Below are 20329 nucleotides of genomic sequence, written 5' to 3'. Positions count from 1 at the left end.
AAGTTCTTGGAGGAGAAGTCCATTAACTGCTATTAATCAAGTTTACTTAGGGAATAGCCACTCCTATTAATTGCATCAGTAGCATGGGATCTTCTTAGTGTTTGGGTAATTGCCAGGTTCTTGTGGCCTGGTTTGGCCTTTGTTGGAAATAGGATGCTGGGCTTGATGGAGCCTTGGTCTGACCCAGCATGGCAATTTCTTATGTTCTTAAGTATTTTCATATAATGAAACATATATACATACATTCAGAGTGGAACTATGCTGTATTTTATAAACAGTGTAACAACACACTGCACAGATAATAAAACTCTAGGCTAAATCACCATGTATCCACTTTCATATGCAAATCCAATACCGCAAATAAGTTGAAAGTTTCCTTTACTAGCTACAAGCAAATTCTCAGCAAAATACCTTTATCAAGTTTATGTACCTCTCCACAATTAACTTTATTAGTCAAATCCAAATTATCAGCAAAATACCATTGCAATTTAGAGGCATTCTTGGCTCTTAACCATTACAAGGCCTTAATCTTTTTACAAGGATGCTATACAATAGAATACCAGGACATCATTCATCATTTATATTAATATTCACCACTTTATACTTTGGCAAATAAAAGCTTAACAGCTGTTAGTAAAAGATATTGCTATTTACATTTGGCAATTTCTATTAGTTCTAGAAATGCTTAGGGGACAGATCATGATTATCCCTCATCTTTTTTTCTTGCAGGAAGCATTGCAATCATTGTACCACTTGTCCTCCTGGTGACTTTGATCACTACTTTAGTAATTGGGCTACTACTATGTAAACGAAAGCGAAGGTAAGAAAGTCAGTATATCACTGAATAATGTGTAATATGATTATGGTGGATAACTTATTAAAAGTAGTAAAATAACTGAAAATACTTCTTGTAATTCAGAATGTTTGCAGGCCGATTAACAACTTTTATGGACCTTCACCTTATTTGTAAGCTTGTATTCAGCAAAGCATATTAGTTAACTGTTACCAGATATTTGACTGTGAACACCTCTTTTAAAAATAGTTTTTAGCTTATTATTTTTTAACATGCCTGGGATATTACATTACATTTATGCAATGCTGTGTGTCACAATATAGTATACATAATTTAATATCAGAATGTAAACAAACACATTATAGAATTACATTACTATCACCAGTTAGTTTTTTATCTGAAAATCTGAAGTGGATGTCCAAAAATATACAGAAGACCTACTAATCTAAAGAAATCTGAAGTGGATTTCCTTGAATCTACTGTCAGCTTTTGCAGATCTACTTCAGAATTTCCTGCAGATATGACTTATCCTATGAAAGAAGTCTATCAAATGAACCATTGAATGTTTTGCTTGATTAGTTGAACCAAGTTGCAAACTTTTTTAAAATAGACTCATGGATCCCTACAATTATAAATTCAAAAAATGGAGCAGAAGAAATTGCACTCCAAAAATTTAATATATACACAACCAAAGAAGTGCAAGAAATTAAGCAAGGTCCAATTCAATTCATAAGTCCAGTAGTTTTATTTAAGGTTTTTTCAAAAACCAGAAACTCCATTGCTCATCTTGTCAAAATACAGTTCTCATTAGGGTCCCCCAACACAAACCCCGTGTTTTGCCGAACAGGCTGCGTCGGCAGGGATAACAATTTCAGTAACTAAAAATAAAGTAAAAAAACAAATAACCTCAGTATAGTAATGCTCACTTGCTAAGATTTTAGCTTATAATAGTTATGGGTATAATTGTAGGGACATCCAAGGAAGTGCAGGAAATTAAGCAAGGTCCAATTCAATTCGTAAGTCCAGTAGTTTTATTTAAGGTTTTTTCAAAAACTGGCAACTCCATTGCTCATCTTGTCAAAATACAGTTCTCATTAGGGTCCCCCAACAAGAACCCCATGTTTTGCCGAACAGGCTGTGTCGGGAGGGATAACAATTTCAGTAACTAAAAATAAAGTAAAAAAAACAAATAACCTCAGTATTACTATGGAGTTGCCGGTTTTTAAAAAACCTTAAATAAAACTACTGTACTGACAAATTGAATTGGACCTTGCTTAATTTCTTGCACTTCCTTGGATATCCCTACAATTATATCCATAACTATTATAAGCTAAAATCTTAGCAAGTGAGCAATTTAAATAACATGCACAGCCTGGTTTATCACCTTTTCCCTCACACAAAGTAATTGTGGGGCAAAGGGCCACCAGTGCCATTTTGATTCCTGGCAAGCCCGATGGCCCGAGAGTGGAAAATTGCTCCCAGGAATCCTGCTGTACCAACAGGGTTTTCACTAAGTCTTGGGGGGATCGGGATGGTGGGGGTGTTGTCATTAAGTAAATTTGAAGGGTTGGGGTGGTTTTTTTTTTAAATAAATGTGCCCCTCCCCCCCACGCTAACCCGAAAAATAATTTTTCCCTGAAATTTCGGGGAAAGCCCAATCGTTTATCAGGCCTCCGATCCATGCTGAATTGGACAATTTCGTTGAAATTTTCCAATTCGGCAAAAATGAATGCACATCTCTAATATATTCAGAGGCATGGCTTTGCCACTGAATATATCCAGATAACTTTAGGACAGGTCTATGGGATGACTAGATTTAGATGGATAACTTATCCAGCTCACTAGTCTGAATATTGAAGTTATTTGGATAAATTATCCAGGTATCTCAGCTTCTTCCAGTTATATCTACAGAATGCCCCTGACTTATCAGGCTATAATTTAGCTGGATAAGGGGTCCATATTCCGCTCCTATGGAGTTAATTTATCCTATTCAGTGGTGCAGTAATGCCACTGAATATAACCAGCCATCATAAAGTTAACCAGATAAGTTTATCCTTTTAACCTTAGGACAGGTATATGGGCTGACCATAGTTAGCCGGAAAAGTTATCTGTCTAACTCTGAATATCGGAGTTAGCTGGCTAACTCAGCTTTTGCAGGTAAACCCTTGGAATGCCCCTGACTTATCCAGCCAAATTTTAGTTGATTAAAAAATATCTAGCTAGAATTTAGCTGGATAAATGCCCACGTATTCATTTAGCTGGACAACTTTTGAGTTATCCAGCTAAATGCTTCTGAATATGGACCTCTGTATGTATATCTAATAGGGATGTGCAGACCAAAAGTTTAAGTTCATAAGTCCATAAGTCGAAAGGGGGTCCCATTTGCGGTCAATATGGACATATGGAGAATTCCATAAGTTGAGTCTATGTCCATAAGTGCAAATAAAAATTTAAACCCCTCACCCGCCTTAATCCCCCCCCCCCAAGACTTACCAAAACTCCCTGGTGGTCCAGCGGGGCAGGACACCATTCCTGAACTCCTTTGCAAGGAGCATGTGACGTCGGCGTCACGTCGGAGTGACGCGGCGTCACGTGATTCCCCTCGGGTTCGCTCCCGGACCCCTCGTTGGGCCCAAAAGGAACTTTTGGCCAGCTTGGGGGGGCCTCCTGACCCCCCCCAAGCTGGCCAAAAGTGCCTTTTGGGCCCAACGAGGGGTCCGGGAGCGAACCCGAGGGGAATCACGTGACGTCAGCGCCACGTCAGAGTGACGCGGAGTCACGTGATTCCCCTTGGGTTCGCTCCGGGACCCCTCATTGGGCTCAAAAGGAACTTTTGGCCAACTTGGGGGGGCCTCCTGACCCCCCCAAGCTGGCCAAAAGTGCCTTTTGGGCCCAACGAGGGGTCCGGGAGCGAACCTGAGGGGAATCACGTGACGTCAGTGCCACGTCAGAGTGACGCGGAGTCACGTGATTCCCCTCGGGTTCGCTCCGGGACCCCTCGTTGGGCTCAAAAGGAACTTTTGGCCAGCTTGGGGAGTTTTGGTAAGTCGTGGGGGGGGGGATTAAGGAGGGTGAGGGGTTTAAATTTTTATTTAGATCAACAATCGCGATTTCCAACATATTCAACATAGCTATGTTGAATAAGTTGGAAATCCGATCGTTTACGCCTCATCATTTTTTTAAGTTAAAAAAAAAAATAAGTTGTGTTTTCCATTTAAGTTCAAAACGAATGCACACCCCTAATATCTAATCTACTTTGCTTATTCCTCTATAGTATGGGCCAGATTCAAACATTTTTACGTGGCTGTGTAACCTGGCTATATATTAGGGCAATTTATGTGCTTCAGACATTTCACAACCAGGGATAGTAACTTTCAAACATATATGTGCGAGTGCACATATATGCATGTGTGTGTTTGTGCATCCAGAGACAAAGCAATATTATAACATGCTCCACATATACATACATGTTATAAAATAGCCTAGGCATGCATATCTGCGTGCCTAATTTTAAGCTTGTGCATGCTCAGCAACGTAAGTCGGCTTATGGAGAGCATCTGAGGGTATTTTATAATAGACACGCATCCAGCCAATGACCAGTTTCACTAATTCATCCACCAGTTTGCCCAGTGTTCACCTAGGTCCTCCCAACACCCTTTGTTCTTTAGCCTGCACACCTCTGAGTTAGTTACCCCCAGACCCTTCAAAGACTTCACATATACCTGTAAGTTGTTTTGTTTTGTTTTTTTACTTACACTTCCTTCATAGCCTCCTTCATAGCAGAAGTAAAGTTACCCGGCACTGGACTTGTGTGTGCACCCAGTTGTATAGGCACGTGTATGCACATCTCTTCACCCTGCCTCAGAATGCTCATGCTGCACCCATATGATGCCCACACTCCGCCCCTTTTTACTCCAATGCAAGATATGTGTGCATCATGACTTGTGCGCACGTGAGTGGCTTTTAAAATTGGGTGGACGCATGCATGTCCTACATGTGTGCACATCTCTCGATTTTGATGTGCGCTCAGCTTCTAAAATTCACCTTTAAAAGTCTCATTTGTGAATTTACAAAGGAGTTACACGTAAAATTAGCATGTACACACATAAGTACGGTAACGTATACTCACATATATGCTATTTTATAAACATTAAAAATATGCACATATGTTCACTTATGTATGCACCTTACATGCACAAAAAAGGGGCAGTCTAGGGGCATTCTTGACCAGTATAAAGAGGTACACATGTAAGTTGCTATTTTATAAGAGAGACTTACACAAATACATGTGGTAAGTTATTCATGCAACTTTACATCTGCTAATTTTCTTGCACAATTGATTTCAGACTGGTCTGTTTTCAAGTGGTCTGGGTGAAATGGGGGAGTTTAGGTTCAAGAACTCAGAGGGTCTCAATGGCCTGCAGAAGGACTGGGTGAATTGATATAGGAATTGCAAAAACTGGTGATTTCAATTATGCACACACATTTTAAAATATAAAAACATACAGGTAGATTTTTAAGGTACGTGTAGATGATCTAATCAGAGAAAGTTCTTTTTCACTCAATGCACAATTAAACTCTCAAATTTGTTGCCAGGAGATGTGGTTAGTGCAGTTAGTATAGCTGTGTTTAAACAAGGATTGGATAAGTTCTTGGAGGAGAAGTCCACTACCTGCTATTAATCAAGTTGACTTAGAAAATAGGGATGTGCAATCATTTTTCCCAAATTAGGCAATTTCAACAGCAGTGGGAAAAGTGGAGTTGGATTCATACAGCAACCAATAAGGGCCCCAACTTTTATGGTTTGGGGAACAAATAAACATGGGGGTAACTTGCTGATGCAGCTTTTACTACCCTTAATCACTAAGGGGCGGATTTTAAAACAATACGTGTACCGGTACTTTTGTTCGTGCCACCGGCGCGAACAAAAGTACACCAGATTTTATAAGATACGCGCGTAGCCGCGCATATCTTATAAAATCCGGGGTCGGCGCGCGCAAGGGGGTGCACATTTGTGCAACCTGCGCGCACCGAGCCCAGCACGGCCTGCCTGTTCCATCCGAGGCCGCTCCGGTTTCGGTGCGGCCTCGGAGGGAACTTTTCTTCGCCCTCCCCCCACCTTCCCCTCCCTTCCCCTACCTAACCCACCCCCCCCCCGGCCCTATCTAAACCCCCCCTTAACTTTGCGCATGTCGCCGGCAGCCCCTCTCCGTCCTCCGGTCCCGGGGGTTGTGGTCAGGAGGCCTCGACCACGCCCCTGAGCCGGTGCCACGCCCCCGGGCCCGCCCCCGAAATGCCGCAGCACGCCCCCGAAACGCCGCGTCATTTCGGGAACGCCCCGGACACACCCCTCCCTCCCCGTTTCGAAAGCCCCGGGACTTACGCGCATCCCGGAGCTTTACGCGCGCCGGTGGCCTATGCAAAATAGGTGCGCCGGCGCGCAGGGGTTCTAAAATCCGCCCCTAAGCCTGATACTTTTGATGCAGCTCCATCATTGTTCTCTGCTTCCATGGCAATGGTTAATGGAAATTGAATTCAAACAGCATCCGAGGTCTCGGAAACTGATAGGCATGAATGTAACCTGCACAGTGCAGCAAATACTGGCGGATGCTTGCTGGGCAGACTGGCTGGATCATTGGTTCTTTTCTGCCATCATTTCTATGCTTCTATGATTCAGGATGAGTTTTCAGGAGGTGGGTCGGGGTTTGGTGGGGTGGTATTACAGTTACATTCAGAGGTGTCCATTATAAAATTGACATCAGTAAAGAATTTTTGATGAAAAGGACTTGATTTGTTCGATGTAGCTGGCATAGACTGCAGTGTACAAATCAATTCCTCTTCTTAGAATTGTCATTACTTATAAGGTAAAAAATTATTTACTGATATCTGTGACAACACCCCCCTAACCCCAACCCACCTCCTGAAAACTCACCTTGAATCAAAGTGCCCCCTTACAATGGTCCATATATAGAGTATCAGACTGAGCCTTATAAAGAGGTTTTTTCTCTCTCTCTCTCCCTCTCCCCCCTCCCCCTCCTACAGTAAAGCAATGTATACCAGCTGAGGAAAATTAGGTGTTATGTGCCCTTTTTCTGGGTACACACACCCTTCCTGCATTAGAGATATTCAAACATAACCATAAATATATGCTAACTTACCATTTGTGGCCAAAATCATGGAGAAAGTAGTGAACAAACAACTTTCGGAATACCTAGAATAAAATAAGATTCTAGCCCCAGCACAATTTGGCTTCCGTAAATCCCTCAACATGGAATCCCTTCTGATATCACTGACAGACAGAATCTACACAGGCCTTGATAAAAAGACCCCCTACTTGCTGGCCCTCCTTGACATATCAGTGGCCTTTGACATGGTGAAGCATTCCATACTTATCAACCGTCTATCAGATATCGGTATATCAGGAACGGCCCTGGACTGGTTCAAGTCATTCCTCATCAACAGAATATTCAAGGTTAGAATAAATAATAAAGAGTTGCACCCTGTCAAAGCCACTCTCGGAGTCCCTCAAGGCTCCTCCTTATCCCCTACTCTATTTAACATCTATCTTCTACCCCTCAGTCAACTTCTCACTAATCTAAACGTTACGCATTTTATCTACGCCGATGACGTCCAAATTCTGCTACCAGTCTCAGAATCAATAACAAAAACTTTGAATTTTTGGAACAACTGCCTACAATCCATAAACACACTTCTCACCAGTCTGAATCTAGTGCTCAACACTTCAAAAACTGAACTTTTGCTCATCACTCAGGATGAAAACTCCCCTTCAACTCAAATGACCTTAACCACATATGTAAGAGATCTTGGATCTCTTACATGTGTGAAACCTCTCCTCCATCTCCATGACTTCTGCACAGTGCTTCAAGCTGTATTATTTTCCAAAATTGATTACTGCAATTCCATGCTAATCGGTCTTCCAGCGGTCACCACAAAGCCACTACAAATGCTACAGAATTCAGCAGCCAGGATCCTAACCAAGACCAGTAGAAGTAAACACATCACTTCTATACTTAAGAGCCTACACTGGCTCCCCATCAAGTCTAGAATTCTATACAAAGTGTTAACCATAATACACAAAACCATCCACTCACAAACTACACTCGAATTAAACTGCCCTCTCCGATTTCACTCAGCATCCAGACCTTTTAGAACAATGTACCAAGGTACCCTTTATGTACCCCTGACCAAGGCCCCAATGAAAAAACGCGCCTTCTCAATAGCTGGACCTACTCACTGGAACAATCTACCATCGGACCTTTGCCTTGAACCTTGCTTACGGACTTTCAAGAAAAAGTTGAAGACTTGGCTATTCACGGAGGCCTTCACCTAAAGTTTCCCAAGCAAAAAAATAAAGTTATACGCTACCTTAACTGTAACATACATTTAATGTTCTCCATGCATAATTCTTCAATGCACCACATACTCAATATCTACCCTGTTTGTTGCATACTCACAGATTATTGATTTTATTTTATTTTATTATTATTATTATTATTATTATTACTAACATTATTACTATTACTATTATTATATAATTTATATTTGTATTATTTGTTTTAATGTTTATTGTTCCATGTACACCATGCCCATGGTATTTCTAATTCTGGTTTTATGTAAACCGAAGCAATATGTACTTGTACATGATCTTCGGTATATAAAAGCTTTTAAATAAATAAATAAATAAAATATGTTAGGAAGAAGACATGCACATATTTTATAATCTGCTCATACCCGATATGCACAAGTTATAAAATACTTTTAATTTGAATGTTATCCTCCTATGAATAATAATAATTGCAAAATGTACCCATTATATATTCATGTGTACTAGGACAAAAACAATCAGAAGACAGCCCATAATAAATGGAGGGATGAATGTAGAGATTGGTAATCCTTCATATAACATGTATGAAGTAGACCATGATCATAATGAGAGAGGCCTTCTTGATTCAAATTTTATAGCAGATCCAGACAAGGTAAATATCACAGTGATAAAAATGGTTTCATATTGATAGTTTGAGAAAAAAATGCTTTAGAATTTTTAATTATGCTGAATACATATAGTTTTCTTAATTTTCTTTCTAATGCTACATTCTGTATCTCTTTTGAAAGACTTTATCACCAAAGTATTTGTTAGTTTTGAGGAATTCTGATCTTCCAGAGGCAACATGCTGAAGTAGGGGTTAGCTTTTTGCTCAGGTTTATCCTCTTACTTCTAGTGATGATGTATCAACATGCTAGATAAATCTGATTATTAGGATGCTGCATGATTAACTGATAATTCATGAGATGATGTGTCTGAAAATATTGATGTACACAATCAAACTGCTTAGTTTTATTAATATAGTAACATTTGCAAATTTAAAATTTTACACTTGTATAGACTTAATTTACTGTAATTTGTTTTGTCTGTTGCATGAACTTGTTGCATTCATAAAGTAAAATACAGAGTATTAAAAGGTATGATTTATATTATAAAATGTGGCAAGTTGGATTAAACAGATCTCGCTGTACATATTTCAATGATAATTTTTCTTATATGAAGTTCACTTTATCTTAGGCAGTAACATTTTCTATCCCATACAATAGGAATTTAGATTTTAGAAATACATTTGGATACCAAAAATATTTTTTGATATAAGGGAATCACTATTCATTTCCTCTGATGAGTGAACTTTATGCATTGCATAATATGTAGTAAACAGGTGTCAACTTCCAGTACTAGAGGACCTTAGATGGATCTGGTTTTTAGAATAAGCAAAATGAATAAATCAATTAAAATAGTCACTGTAAATAAATTTATTTAGTATTCATTGTGGATATCCTGAAACAATATCACATACTGCTTATTAGGGATGTGCAGACCAAAAGTTTAAGTTCATAAGTCCATAAGTCGAAAGGGGGTCCCATTTGCGGTCAATATGGACATATGGAGAATTCCATAAGTTGAGTCTATGTCCATATGTGCAAATAAAAATTTAAACCCCTCACCCACCTTAATCCCACCCCCCCCCCCCAAGACTTACCAAAACTCCCTGGTGGTCCAGCGGGGTAAGGACGCCATTCCTGAACTCCTTTGCAAGGAGCACGTGACGTCGGCGTCACGTCGGAGTGACGCGGCATCACGTGATTCCCCTCGGGTTCGCTCCCGGACCCCTCGTTGGGCCCAAAAGGCACTTTTGGCCAGCTTGGAGGGGCCTCCTGACCCCCCCAAGCTGGCCAAAAGTGCCTTTTGGGCCCAACGAGGGGTCCGGGAGCGAACCCGAGGGGAATCATGTGACGCCATGGCCCCCCCAAGCTGGCCAAAAGTTCCTTTTGGGCCCAACGAGGGGTCCGGGAGCGAACCCAAGGGGAATCACGTGACGTCGGCGTGACGTCGGAGTGACGCGGCGTCACGTGATTCCCCTTGGGTTCGCTCCGGGACCCCTCGTTGGGCCCAAAAGGCACTTTTGGCCAGCTTGGAGGGGCCTCCTGACCCCCCCAAGCTGGCCAAAAGTGCCTTTTGGGCCCAACGAGGGGTCCGTGAGCGAACCCGAGGGGAATCACGTGACGTCGGCGTCACATCGGAGTGACGCCGGCGTCACGTGATTCCCCTCGGGTTCGCTCCGGGACCCCTCGTTGGGCTCAAAAGGAACTTTTGGCCAGCTTGGGGGGGCCAGGCATCACGTGATTCCCCTCGGGTTCGCTCCCAAGCTGGCCAAAAGTGCCGTTTGGGTCCAACGAGGGGTCCCGGAGCGGAACCGCAATGGACCACGTGACGTCGGCGTCACGTGATTCCCCACGCGTCTGCTCCCGGACCCTCACGGAACTTTTGGCCAGCTTGGGGAGTTTTGGTAAGTCTTGGGGGGGGGGGATTAAGGAGGGTGAGGGGTTTAAATTTTTATTTAGATCAACAATCGCGATTTCCAACGTATTCAACATAGCTATGTTGAATACGTTGGAAATCCGATCGTTTACGCCTCATCATTTTTTTAAGTTAAAAAAAAAAAATAAGTTGCGTTTTCCATTTAAGTTCAAAACGAATGCACACCCCTACTGCTTATCTCCCAGTGTCTTAATGAGATATACACATTTAAAAGCTCACTGGTAGTGGTCTTCTGGAAAAAAAATGTTTTGATATTTTTTCAAGGAGATCAATACCAGTGGGCATTTGGATGTGTGTATAATCCTGAAAACAGACATTTTGGTGGCACTAAAAGACCAGTGTTTGATTGGTAAACCCAATATAGTAAGTATATCATGCTATCGGAACCATAATTGATGAGGATCCAATAATTACTTTATATTTTTTCATGCAAAATATAGTGCTGTTGCTTGAGTACAGAGATGAGAATAACAGAATAAACATACAACAGCGACATACATTGCATTCTAATTTGTCATATTTTGCGACAAGGTTGCTCACGCATATCATAATTTACTGTCACCATAAGCTGTTGTTCTTAAGGTTATGTTTTCTTATATGATAAAATATTGAAAGACTATTGAAATCCTTTGAAACCTTAGGTAATTGCTTACTTTGTTGATTTAATAGCATTAACAATATAAAGAAGCCAGCTTTCAATAGAGCTTTGTATCAACACATAATGGAAGAAAACCTTTTGTAAATAGAGTTCACAATATTCTATGCTTTTCTATTTACTATCTCATCTTGTACATTGGAAAGGTCAGAAAATAATTAACACAGTGATATTTGATAGATATTTGATATTATTTTCTAATCATTAAGGCACCAAGCTTTAAAATCTGAAAACCATATAACTCTTATCATAGCATCTAACTCATGGCTGACACTAGCAAGTAATTTAATATCCCTGTGGCTTAGCTCATTCTAGATATGCTTGCCTTATTTTTTTCTATTTTTATCTTATAAGTGTGTGTTTAACTGCTGCTGTGATAAATCCTGACTTATGAAGCGCTTTGGGATATGAGTTGTATAAAAGAACAACAAAAGTCCAAATTAAATCTGATATTGTTGTTTACTTTGAAAGTGCAAATATAGTGGACCTCTCTTACAGGAACCCTATACAGTAAATCCTTTAGTACTGTGAATGTTTTCTAAGGTCCTGATTCTCTCTATCATGGGTCAGCAGAGAAAAATATATTATAGTGAACATGCTTTATGCATAATATGATTAACTGGTGTAAAAGTTTATTTACAAAGTTATAAAAGTATAAAAAGTTCCATTCAGAATTGAGAAATACTGAGCATAATAGTAAAAGCAATGTATGTCCAATACATTAAGGATATAGAGTTTTTTCATATTTCTGGCACAAACAAGCAGACTATACTAATAGTGTCCGTTGTTTTAATTGGTGTCTATGAGCAATGAGATTTATTGTGGCAAAAAAATGAATTTTCCTATGAGAGGTTCCACTATAATATATATTATAATCTCAATTAAAGATTCAAGTCTAGAAGAATGTCACATCATTAAATGCAATTAAATACAGTTTTAATATGCAGATGTAAAGTTCACTAATTACTAAAGAAATCTAAAACTCTCTTTATATTTAGCCCAGATATATAGGGGGAGGGCCTGCTGTTTTCAAGCTTCCTCACACAGCACCGCCTATCTACCTAAACTCTGACTTGAAAGGACCACTAACTCCAGGGGTGAGAGAGACTTCATTTCCCATGATCACCACATTATTAGTCCCTTTGTTTTTTGTTCCAAGGATTTCATACTGGTCTATAGCAGAGATGTTTGTTGCTGTGCTATTGTTTACAATGAATGTAAATATGGCTGCCAGCTGCATTATGAATAACATATATCATATACCTGTATATATGAATATTAATAAGATTTATTTGTTTCAAACTTTATAGCAAACAATTTGTTAAAAAGGTTTCTAATATGTTCACCACAATCCAATGTAAAACATATACATATTTAACATAAATTCACTCACACTTCACACTCATACAATACATACAGTACAATACAATATACATTTTTCTACAATTTGTCTCTAACCATAGAATATTGTAATCAAAAATGTATAAAAACACTCCCACGAATACCAAATTATCCTTTACACATAATTCCTCCACATTCCTAGTGGTAAAGTCATTGTATTCTTCTTTCTATTTCCAAATGATTCCTCATATCATTCTTCTCTTCCCAACAAGAGACTCCTGTTTCACCCATGGTTTCATCAGGGGATTCAAAACTTATAATCTAAATGGATCACCACTTATTTAACTTTAGTAGCTGTGACAAGGAGAATAATAATTGGTCCTGGAATTGAAGATCAAATTTGTTGTGCTTCATGATTTATGGTGGTGAGGTGTTATAATTGATTTCTCAGGTAAGTGTCTGTATTGCATATGTTTGTTTTGGAAAAGGAGAGTGGTTTCTTGTATATATTTCTTGTAATAGTGTGACCAGGTAATTTATGTTTTGAATGGTTAGTAAGCTATTCAAATTTGTTGAAAATGAGTTGAGTATGTTTGAGACGACACTGTAGCAGTGATTTATAATAAAGATTGTGTTTGTTTTTATAAAAGATATTAAAGAATGGTGAAATATTCAAGCAGAGTTTAATAAGGATGGCTCCCAGTTAAATAAGTGGTGATCCGTTTAGATGATAAGTTTTGAATCCCCTGACGAAACTGTGAGTGAAACATGAGTCTCTTGTCGGGAAGAGAAGAACGATATGAGGAATCATTTGGAAAAAGAAAGAAGAATACAGGGTTTATACCACTAGGAATGTGGAGGAATTGTGTGTAAAGGATAATTTGGCATTTGTGGGAATGTTTTTATACATTTTTGATAAATGTTTAAAATATATTATGGTTGAGACAAATTGTAGAAAAATGTATATTGTACTGTACTGTATGTATTGTATGAGTGTGAAGTGTGAGCGGATTTATGTTAAATATGTATATGTTTTACATTGGATTGTGGTGAACATATTAGAAAACTTTTTAACAAATTGTTTGATATAAAGTTTGATGCAAATAAATCTTATTAATATTCATATATATAGGTATATGATATATGTATTCATGAATGAGTATACCTGTGGTTGAACCCATTGATATATATGTATGCCAGCTGCATTAGCAAGATAGACCAGATCCATTGTTTTAAAGTATTTCTTTTATTTGCTATACCTAATGCTTTTCTATAAAATATATTTTGTTTCAAAAAACTGACTATATGACTCAAAACTATATTAATCAAACTTCTTTAACCAGTGATACACTACTTCATCATCATTTGTTCAATTATTTGCTCAAATTAAATCAATCAAAAAACTGGTGATCATGTATTGCAGGATAAGATAAATATATATGGCACTGCATTTCATTACTTTAGGGGAACATTTTAATATAAAAAATACATTTATTTTGGTTTAGAATCAGTTTTTTTCAATTGTTATATGTAACCAAACTATAACCTGATCCATCACAATTCATTAACTTACTGAAACCTACCCCCTGACACTGATGTGTAGGAATGCCTTTCCCATAACCTAGTGACAGACACCTCCAACCCAGCAATGCTTCAGGCACTTCTGGCAGTTGCTTGCCATAATAAGTGATCCCCAGTGGGATATGCCAGCATTCAAGGGTTCCCACTACAGTACAAATCTGTCAAACATCTCAGCCGTACCCAAAAAGCATCTCCCTTATCCATCGTCTAACCAACTTCCTTATCCAACATAACCAACCCCTAAAATGTATTACTATTATAAGGCCCCAATTTGGCTAGGGTTAATAGTTCCCTGCACATTGAGACAAAGCTTCATCTTTACAACTCTCAATATGAGTGGATTGGTGGGAATCTCATTTCCTGTCAACTAAAAGTACCCTGTGACTTCTTAATGCTAATTTTATTTACCCCTCCCCTTCCCACCCCTCCCCATATCTTTCATCCAATTATAGTACCACTGAACTTGTATATTTTTAACTTCGGGGATAGGAAAAGGGCACCCTCTACATTTGGGCCTACTCCCTCTTTTAATAGAGGCTATGCTCACTCAGTTTCCAGATCACAGGGCCATATTATCAGCAGAAATCAGGTACTTCATACGCCCGCCTCCTCTTAACTTGATCATCCAGCGCTACTTTTGCCCTCACTATGTCATACGGGTCGTATGACATACGGCGTGAGTGCAGAAGGTCACTCCCAGACCCCCGCTGGACTTTTGGCGAGTCTTGTGGGGGTCAGGAGGCCCCCCCAAGCTGGCCAAAAGTCCTTGGGGGTCCAGCGGGGGTCCGGGAGCGATTCTCCTGCACTCAGTGACGTCAGGTGACAGGAACCAAAATGGCGCCGGCGCTACCTTTGCCCTGTCATATGGTAAGGTCAAAGGGCCACCGGTTCCATTTCTATTAACGCAGCCATGGCCCGAGAGCAGGAGATCATGGGAGATCGCGCCGGGACCCCCCCACTGGACCCCAGGTAATTTAAAACATTTTGGGGGGGGGGGTTGGGAGGGTGGGGGATTTGTTTTAAAGGGTCGGGTGGGTTTTAGGGTTGTTTTGGTGTGCCGGTTTTCCCACCCTCCCCCCTCCCCTGATTTACGATTTTTTGACCATAAATCGGGGGAATTGTTATGGTATTGCGGCTCTAATGATTTTTGACGATTTAAAATACATCTGTCGATTGTTTTAAATCGTCAAAAAACGATTCACATCCCTACTACTTACCAAGCTTTAGGATATATGGCCTAACAGGGTAAAAGGTAGGCAAAGTAACAGGAAGGAATAGGAAGACTGATTGGTTAACTGAGCAAACTGGGAATTAACTGGGAAAATGGGCTCTAGTGTCTGCACGTGTCTAGTAAAATGCCTCCCCCCCCCCCCCCCCACTTATGCAAGCAAGGTGGCATTTGTGTGCCTATGCTTGCATCAGTATGAAATTGTACGCACATGTATGCATAAATAGCTGATTTTAAAACATACACATGTATATGAGCATATACTGCATATGTTTTAAAATAACAATGTTCATGTGTGTGCACCAGCAAATGCGTGTATATGTACACCCATACATAGCTCTTAAAATGTACCTCATTCTGGTAAATTTTAAAAGCCTTATATGCACGAAGCTGGGAGATAAATGTGTGACTTGGCATAGTGCACACCATGTGGATTTTAAAACCCCATGGGTACGCACACAAACTTTTTTTTTGACAAAAAGGGCAGGGCTTGTGCATGGTCTGGGTGGGGCATGAGTGTGGCATGGGTGGGCCAGGGCTGAGGCAAGATTTCTGCATGTACTATTCATGCATGCAAGCATGAGCCAGGGTCATGTACCTTTACTTCAACTATGGATGACATGTAAGTCATAAAATTTAGAAAAATATAGGTTACTTAGCGAGGTTTAGGGGTCTGGCCTAACAGGGTATAAGGTAGGCAAAGTAACAGGGGTGGTTAGGAAGGCCAATTTGTAAACTGGGTGAACTGGGAATGAACTGGGAAAATGGGTTCTAATGACTTGTAAAATCCCCCCCTCCCCACACACTTACATGAGCAAGGTGGCATCTGCGTGAATAGCCAATTTAAAATGCACGCAAGTATGTTTTAAAATCACTGCATCCATGTGTGCGCACCTGTGCATGGATCTTAAAATGTACCTCATAAGTTTGCTTTTAAAATTATCCCTCCAAATTTACCTACCCACAAATGCAATAAAATTTAGGTGCATATTTTTGAAAATGCAAAAATGTGTGCATAAGTGCAAATCCTTCCTCATCCCCAGGCATGCCTCCAAATAGACTGGGATATATGTACATACATTTATCAGCATTTCATCTGAGGACATTTTATAATAAGTAGGGATGTGAATCGTTTTTTGACGATTTAAAATATCGTCCGATATATTTAAAATCGTCAAAAAATCGTTAGGGCCACGATACAATACCAATTCCCCCGATTTATCGTTAAAAAATCGTAAATCGGGGGAAGGGGGAGGGCAGGAAAACCGGCACACTAAAACCCCCTAAAACCCACCCCCGACCCTTTAAATTAAATCCCCCACCCTCCCGAACCCCCCCCCCAAATGCTTCAAATTACCTGGGGATCCGGCGGTGGTCCAGAACTGCGGCGGTCCGGAATGGTCCCCTCAATAGAATCGTGTTGTCTTCAGCCGGCGCCATTTTTCAAAATGGCCGCCGCAAAATGGCGGCGGCCATAGACAAAAACGATTCGACAGGAGGAGGTCGTTCCGGACCCCCACTGGACTTTTGGCAAGTCTTGTGGGGGTCAGGAGGCCCCCCCAAGCTGGCCAAAAGTTTCCTGGGAGTCCAGCGGGGTTCCGGGAGTGATTTCTTGCCGCAAATCGTTTTCGTACGGAAAATGGCGCCGGCAGGAGATCGAGTGCAGGAGGTCGTTCAGCGGGGGTTCTGGACCGCCGCTGAACGACCTCCTGCACTCGATCTCCTGCCAGCGCCATTTTCCGTACGAAAACGATTCGCGGCAAGAAATCGCTCCCGGAACCCCGCTGGACTCCCAGGAAACTTTTGGCCAGCTTGGGGGGGCCTCCTGACCCCCACAAGACTTGCCAAAAGTCCAGCGGGGGTCCGGAACGACCTCCTCCGTAGAATCATTTTTGTCTATGGCTGCCGCCATTTTGCGGCGGCCATTTTGAAAAATGGCACCGGCTGAAGACAACACGATTCTATTGAGGGGACCGTTCCGGACCGCCGCCGTTCTGGACCACCGCCGGATCCCCAGGTAATTTAAAGCATTTGGGGGGGGGGGGTTCGGGAGGGTGGGGGATTTAATTTAAAGGGTCGGGGTGGGTTTTAGGGGGGTTTAGTGTGCCGGCTCACGATTTTAACGATTTTTCACGATAGTTTACACACCCAAACGGCAACAATACGATTCCCTCCCCCTCCCAGCCGAAATCGATCGTTAAGACGATCGAGGACACGATTCACATCTCTAATAATAAGCTCTTTTTTTTACCTTAAGCTTTGTAAATGCCTTTAAAAGTTACCATCCTTATGTTGCCATTTGGATAAAAGCCAATCAATGTAACACCAGGGGGAATTTTCAAAAAATTTAGACAGCTAACTTCAGAAGTTAGCCATCTAAACCTCTCCTTATGAAAATGTACCCCAATGGAATATATGATCACCTTTACATCATTACCAAATTTACAGTTTATCCTAATTGTCTTTATAGACCTATGTCAATTATCTTATTTATTATTAATTTGCTATAATTAAATTATGTCATCAGTTACCATAAAACAGAAACAATATAAACTAAAAGCTTTAAAAATATTTTTTCACTGGAAGAAGTTCTTTTGAATAAAGCCCAAAATGTTCATGTATCTAAATCTTAAACTGTTGAGTATTTATACAGACATGTTTTTCAAAATATTTTTATGAACACCATTGTTTTCATTGTGTATACTATTCCTTGCTTTAAGAGTAAATAATCACAATTTTCTTTGAAAAACTTCTGTTTTTCTTTTAACCTGTTCTATTTATACATTTTCTATATTTTCATATTGCTGTTAACCTTTATCATGTGCTCATTTTTCAGCCAACAAATTACTCCAATCCAGTGTATGCAAAATTATTTGTGGAGGGACAAAATTGTCGAAACTCCTTAGCAAGTGTTGATGAACGCAAAGAACTCCTTCCAAAGAAAATAGAAACTGGAATACGAGAGACAATGGCATAATCTTCGGTTACCTTTTATACTCTGTATAAATGTATAAAATATGAGGATTACTTTTCTATGTACCAACAGTATTATAATTGTTTTGGTATCAGCATTACCTCCTTTTTGTTGTTGTTTTTTCGTTCTGCTGATGACTTTTGACTGACCATTTGTATGGTATTTTTATGAAAAATAAACTGCACTACAGTACAATTTAAAATACTGCTGCTGTTACGATATACCCTTGAATTTGTTAAAATTAAAGGTAACACATTTCTTTGTAGTGTGAAAATGAGCAACCCATTTTGTACAAATGTTTTCAATTCCACTCAATGAACAGATTCTATCTACACTTCTTTTCCTGAGATAATCGGAAAGATGTAGTATGTAATTTTAGTTCTGTTTGAATGGTGAAAGAATGGTTGAATGCCTTATCTTTGTGCCCAGTAGTATTCCTCTTCTCGCTGACTGCTAATCATGATAAAAAGAATACACTATAAAACAGTTAACTTTGTTCACAATTTATTTTACATGCCCATTTATTTTAAAACTAACAAGGTGCCAAAAAGTTAACAAGATTATGGATTCAAAACATTCAGTTATCTATATGAAGATGTGTGGTTATATTCTAGGAGTATAATAATTATTTATTATGTTCTAGAAAAGTAAATTATACAGACCTCTTTGCCTACTGAATATTGATAAAACAAATATAGAGAAACTGAAATGTCAAGGATGTTGCTCCTTCTGGGACATAGTCTATGAACACCATAAGTTCTGAAACAGCTATCCAAGAGCACAAGAGGGTGTTTCCTGCACATTTATTACTTATTTCTTTTTCTCAATGATGCTGTTGATTTATGGGTGAAGTCTCCCACAACCTAAAATGCATGTTCACACATCAAAACATTTAGTGTCAACTACTGCTCCTATAATTACATCTTCTCCTGGTTAATCACAGGAAAAAGCTTAAATAACAGTTCTAACTTTCATGGAAATGGAGTGCCATTACTAGTAATGCCCACTATGATCAATATTGAACTATATATGTCTTACTTCCCTATTCAATACCCACTATCAGACCAGTTGTTACAAGCTTTTAAATAAACTTTGAGACTTTTCAATGTGGAGAGTGATGATGATGTTATTGATTTGCAATAATTATTATATTTTCAGCTTCTTTAACAATGTATGTCACTATTAAGATGGCCACAAATCTAATCTCTTTTTTCTCATATTTTTGCATATGTTATAATATCTTGACTAAAATATTCTTTTCATACAGTTAAAGGCACAAAAGACTATCACACATAATGGAGGATTTTTGGAACCTCAGCTAGACTCAACTGCCTTTTCTTTATCATAATGTATTAACCAGATGGAATAAGTATGTGTTTGCGCTCTATTCCCTGTATAAAATTATTATAAAAGAAAACAACTACTGTTTTATAAAAGATTTTTTGTTGTACTATGTGCATGCATACTACCTATTTCTAAACTTTGCCATCTTGAGGCCTTTATAAACTATTGATTTATGTACTCGTGCAGTTTTGCTTGACTGGTGTTCTGCTTATCATAAACTTTTTCAGGTTCTTGTTTAAGTACATTTTTAAAACTGAATAGTATTTTTCATTTTGGTTATAACAGTCATTTTGCCTATGTTTCTATAATGAAGTGTTCAATTCTTTATAAATAATATATTGTTGACTGATTTATTTAAATGAAATGGTAAACATTTTATTGTCAATTTATTTTCAGTGAAGGAAAATGATATAAAATTATTTTAAAATAATATAATTGCATATTATTACTCATAAAATCTGAAGTAATTCTAAAAGATTAATTTTATGATTTAATTGTGTTCCATTGAGATTATAGAGACTCACAGA

At 39.3% G+C, this 20329-nt stretch overlaps 1 protein-coding gene across 1 annotated transcript in view; it reads left to right on the top strand.

Moving 5' to 3' along the window:
• LRP1B (LDL receptor related protein 1B) overlaps positions 1–20115 on the top strand; it is a 3516099-nt gene extending 3495984 nt beyond the window's left edge. Inside the window, 4 exon segments of the mRNA XM_029607894.1 lie at positions 730–820; positions 8646–8790; positions 12333–12431; positions 18321–20115. Of these exon segments, the coding sequence (XP_029463754.1) occupies positions 730–820; positions 8646–8790; positions 12333–12431; positions 18321–18461 (476 nt within the window). The 3' untranslated portion in view covers positions 18462–20115.
• Positions 20116–20329: the final 214 nt, after the last annotated feature.

This window comes from Rhinatrema bivittatum, chromosome 6, assembly GCF_901001135.1.
Source record: "Rhinatrema bivittatum chromosome 6, aRhiBiv1.1, whole genome shotgun sequence".
NCBI classification, from domain to species: Eukaryota; Metazoa; Chordata; class Amphibia; order Gymnophiona; family Rhinatrematidae; genus Rhinatrema; species Rhinatrema bivittatum.
The sequence above is the reverse complement of the archived record's forward strand: the minus strand, read 5'-3'. Positions and strand labels throughout refer to the sequence as shown.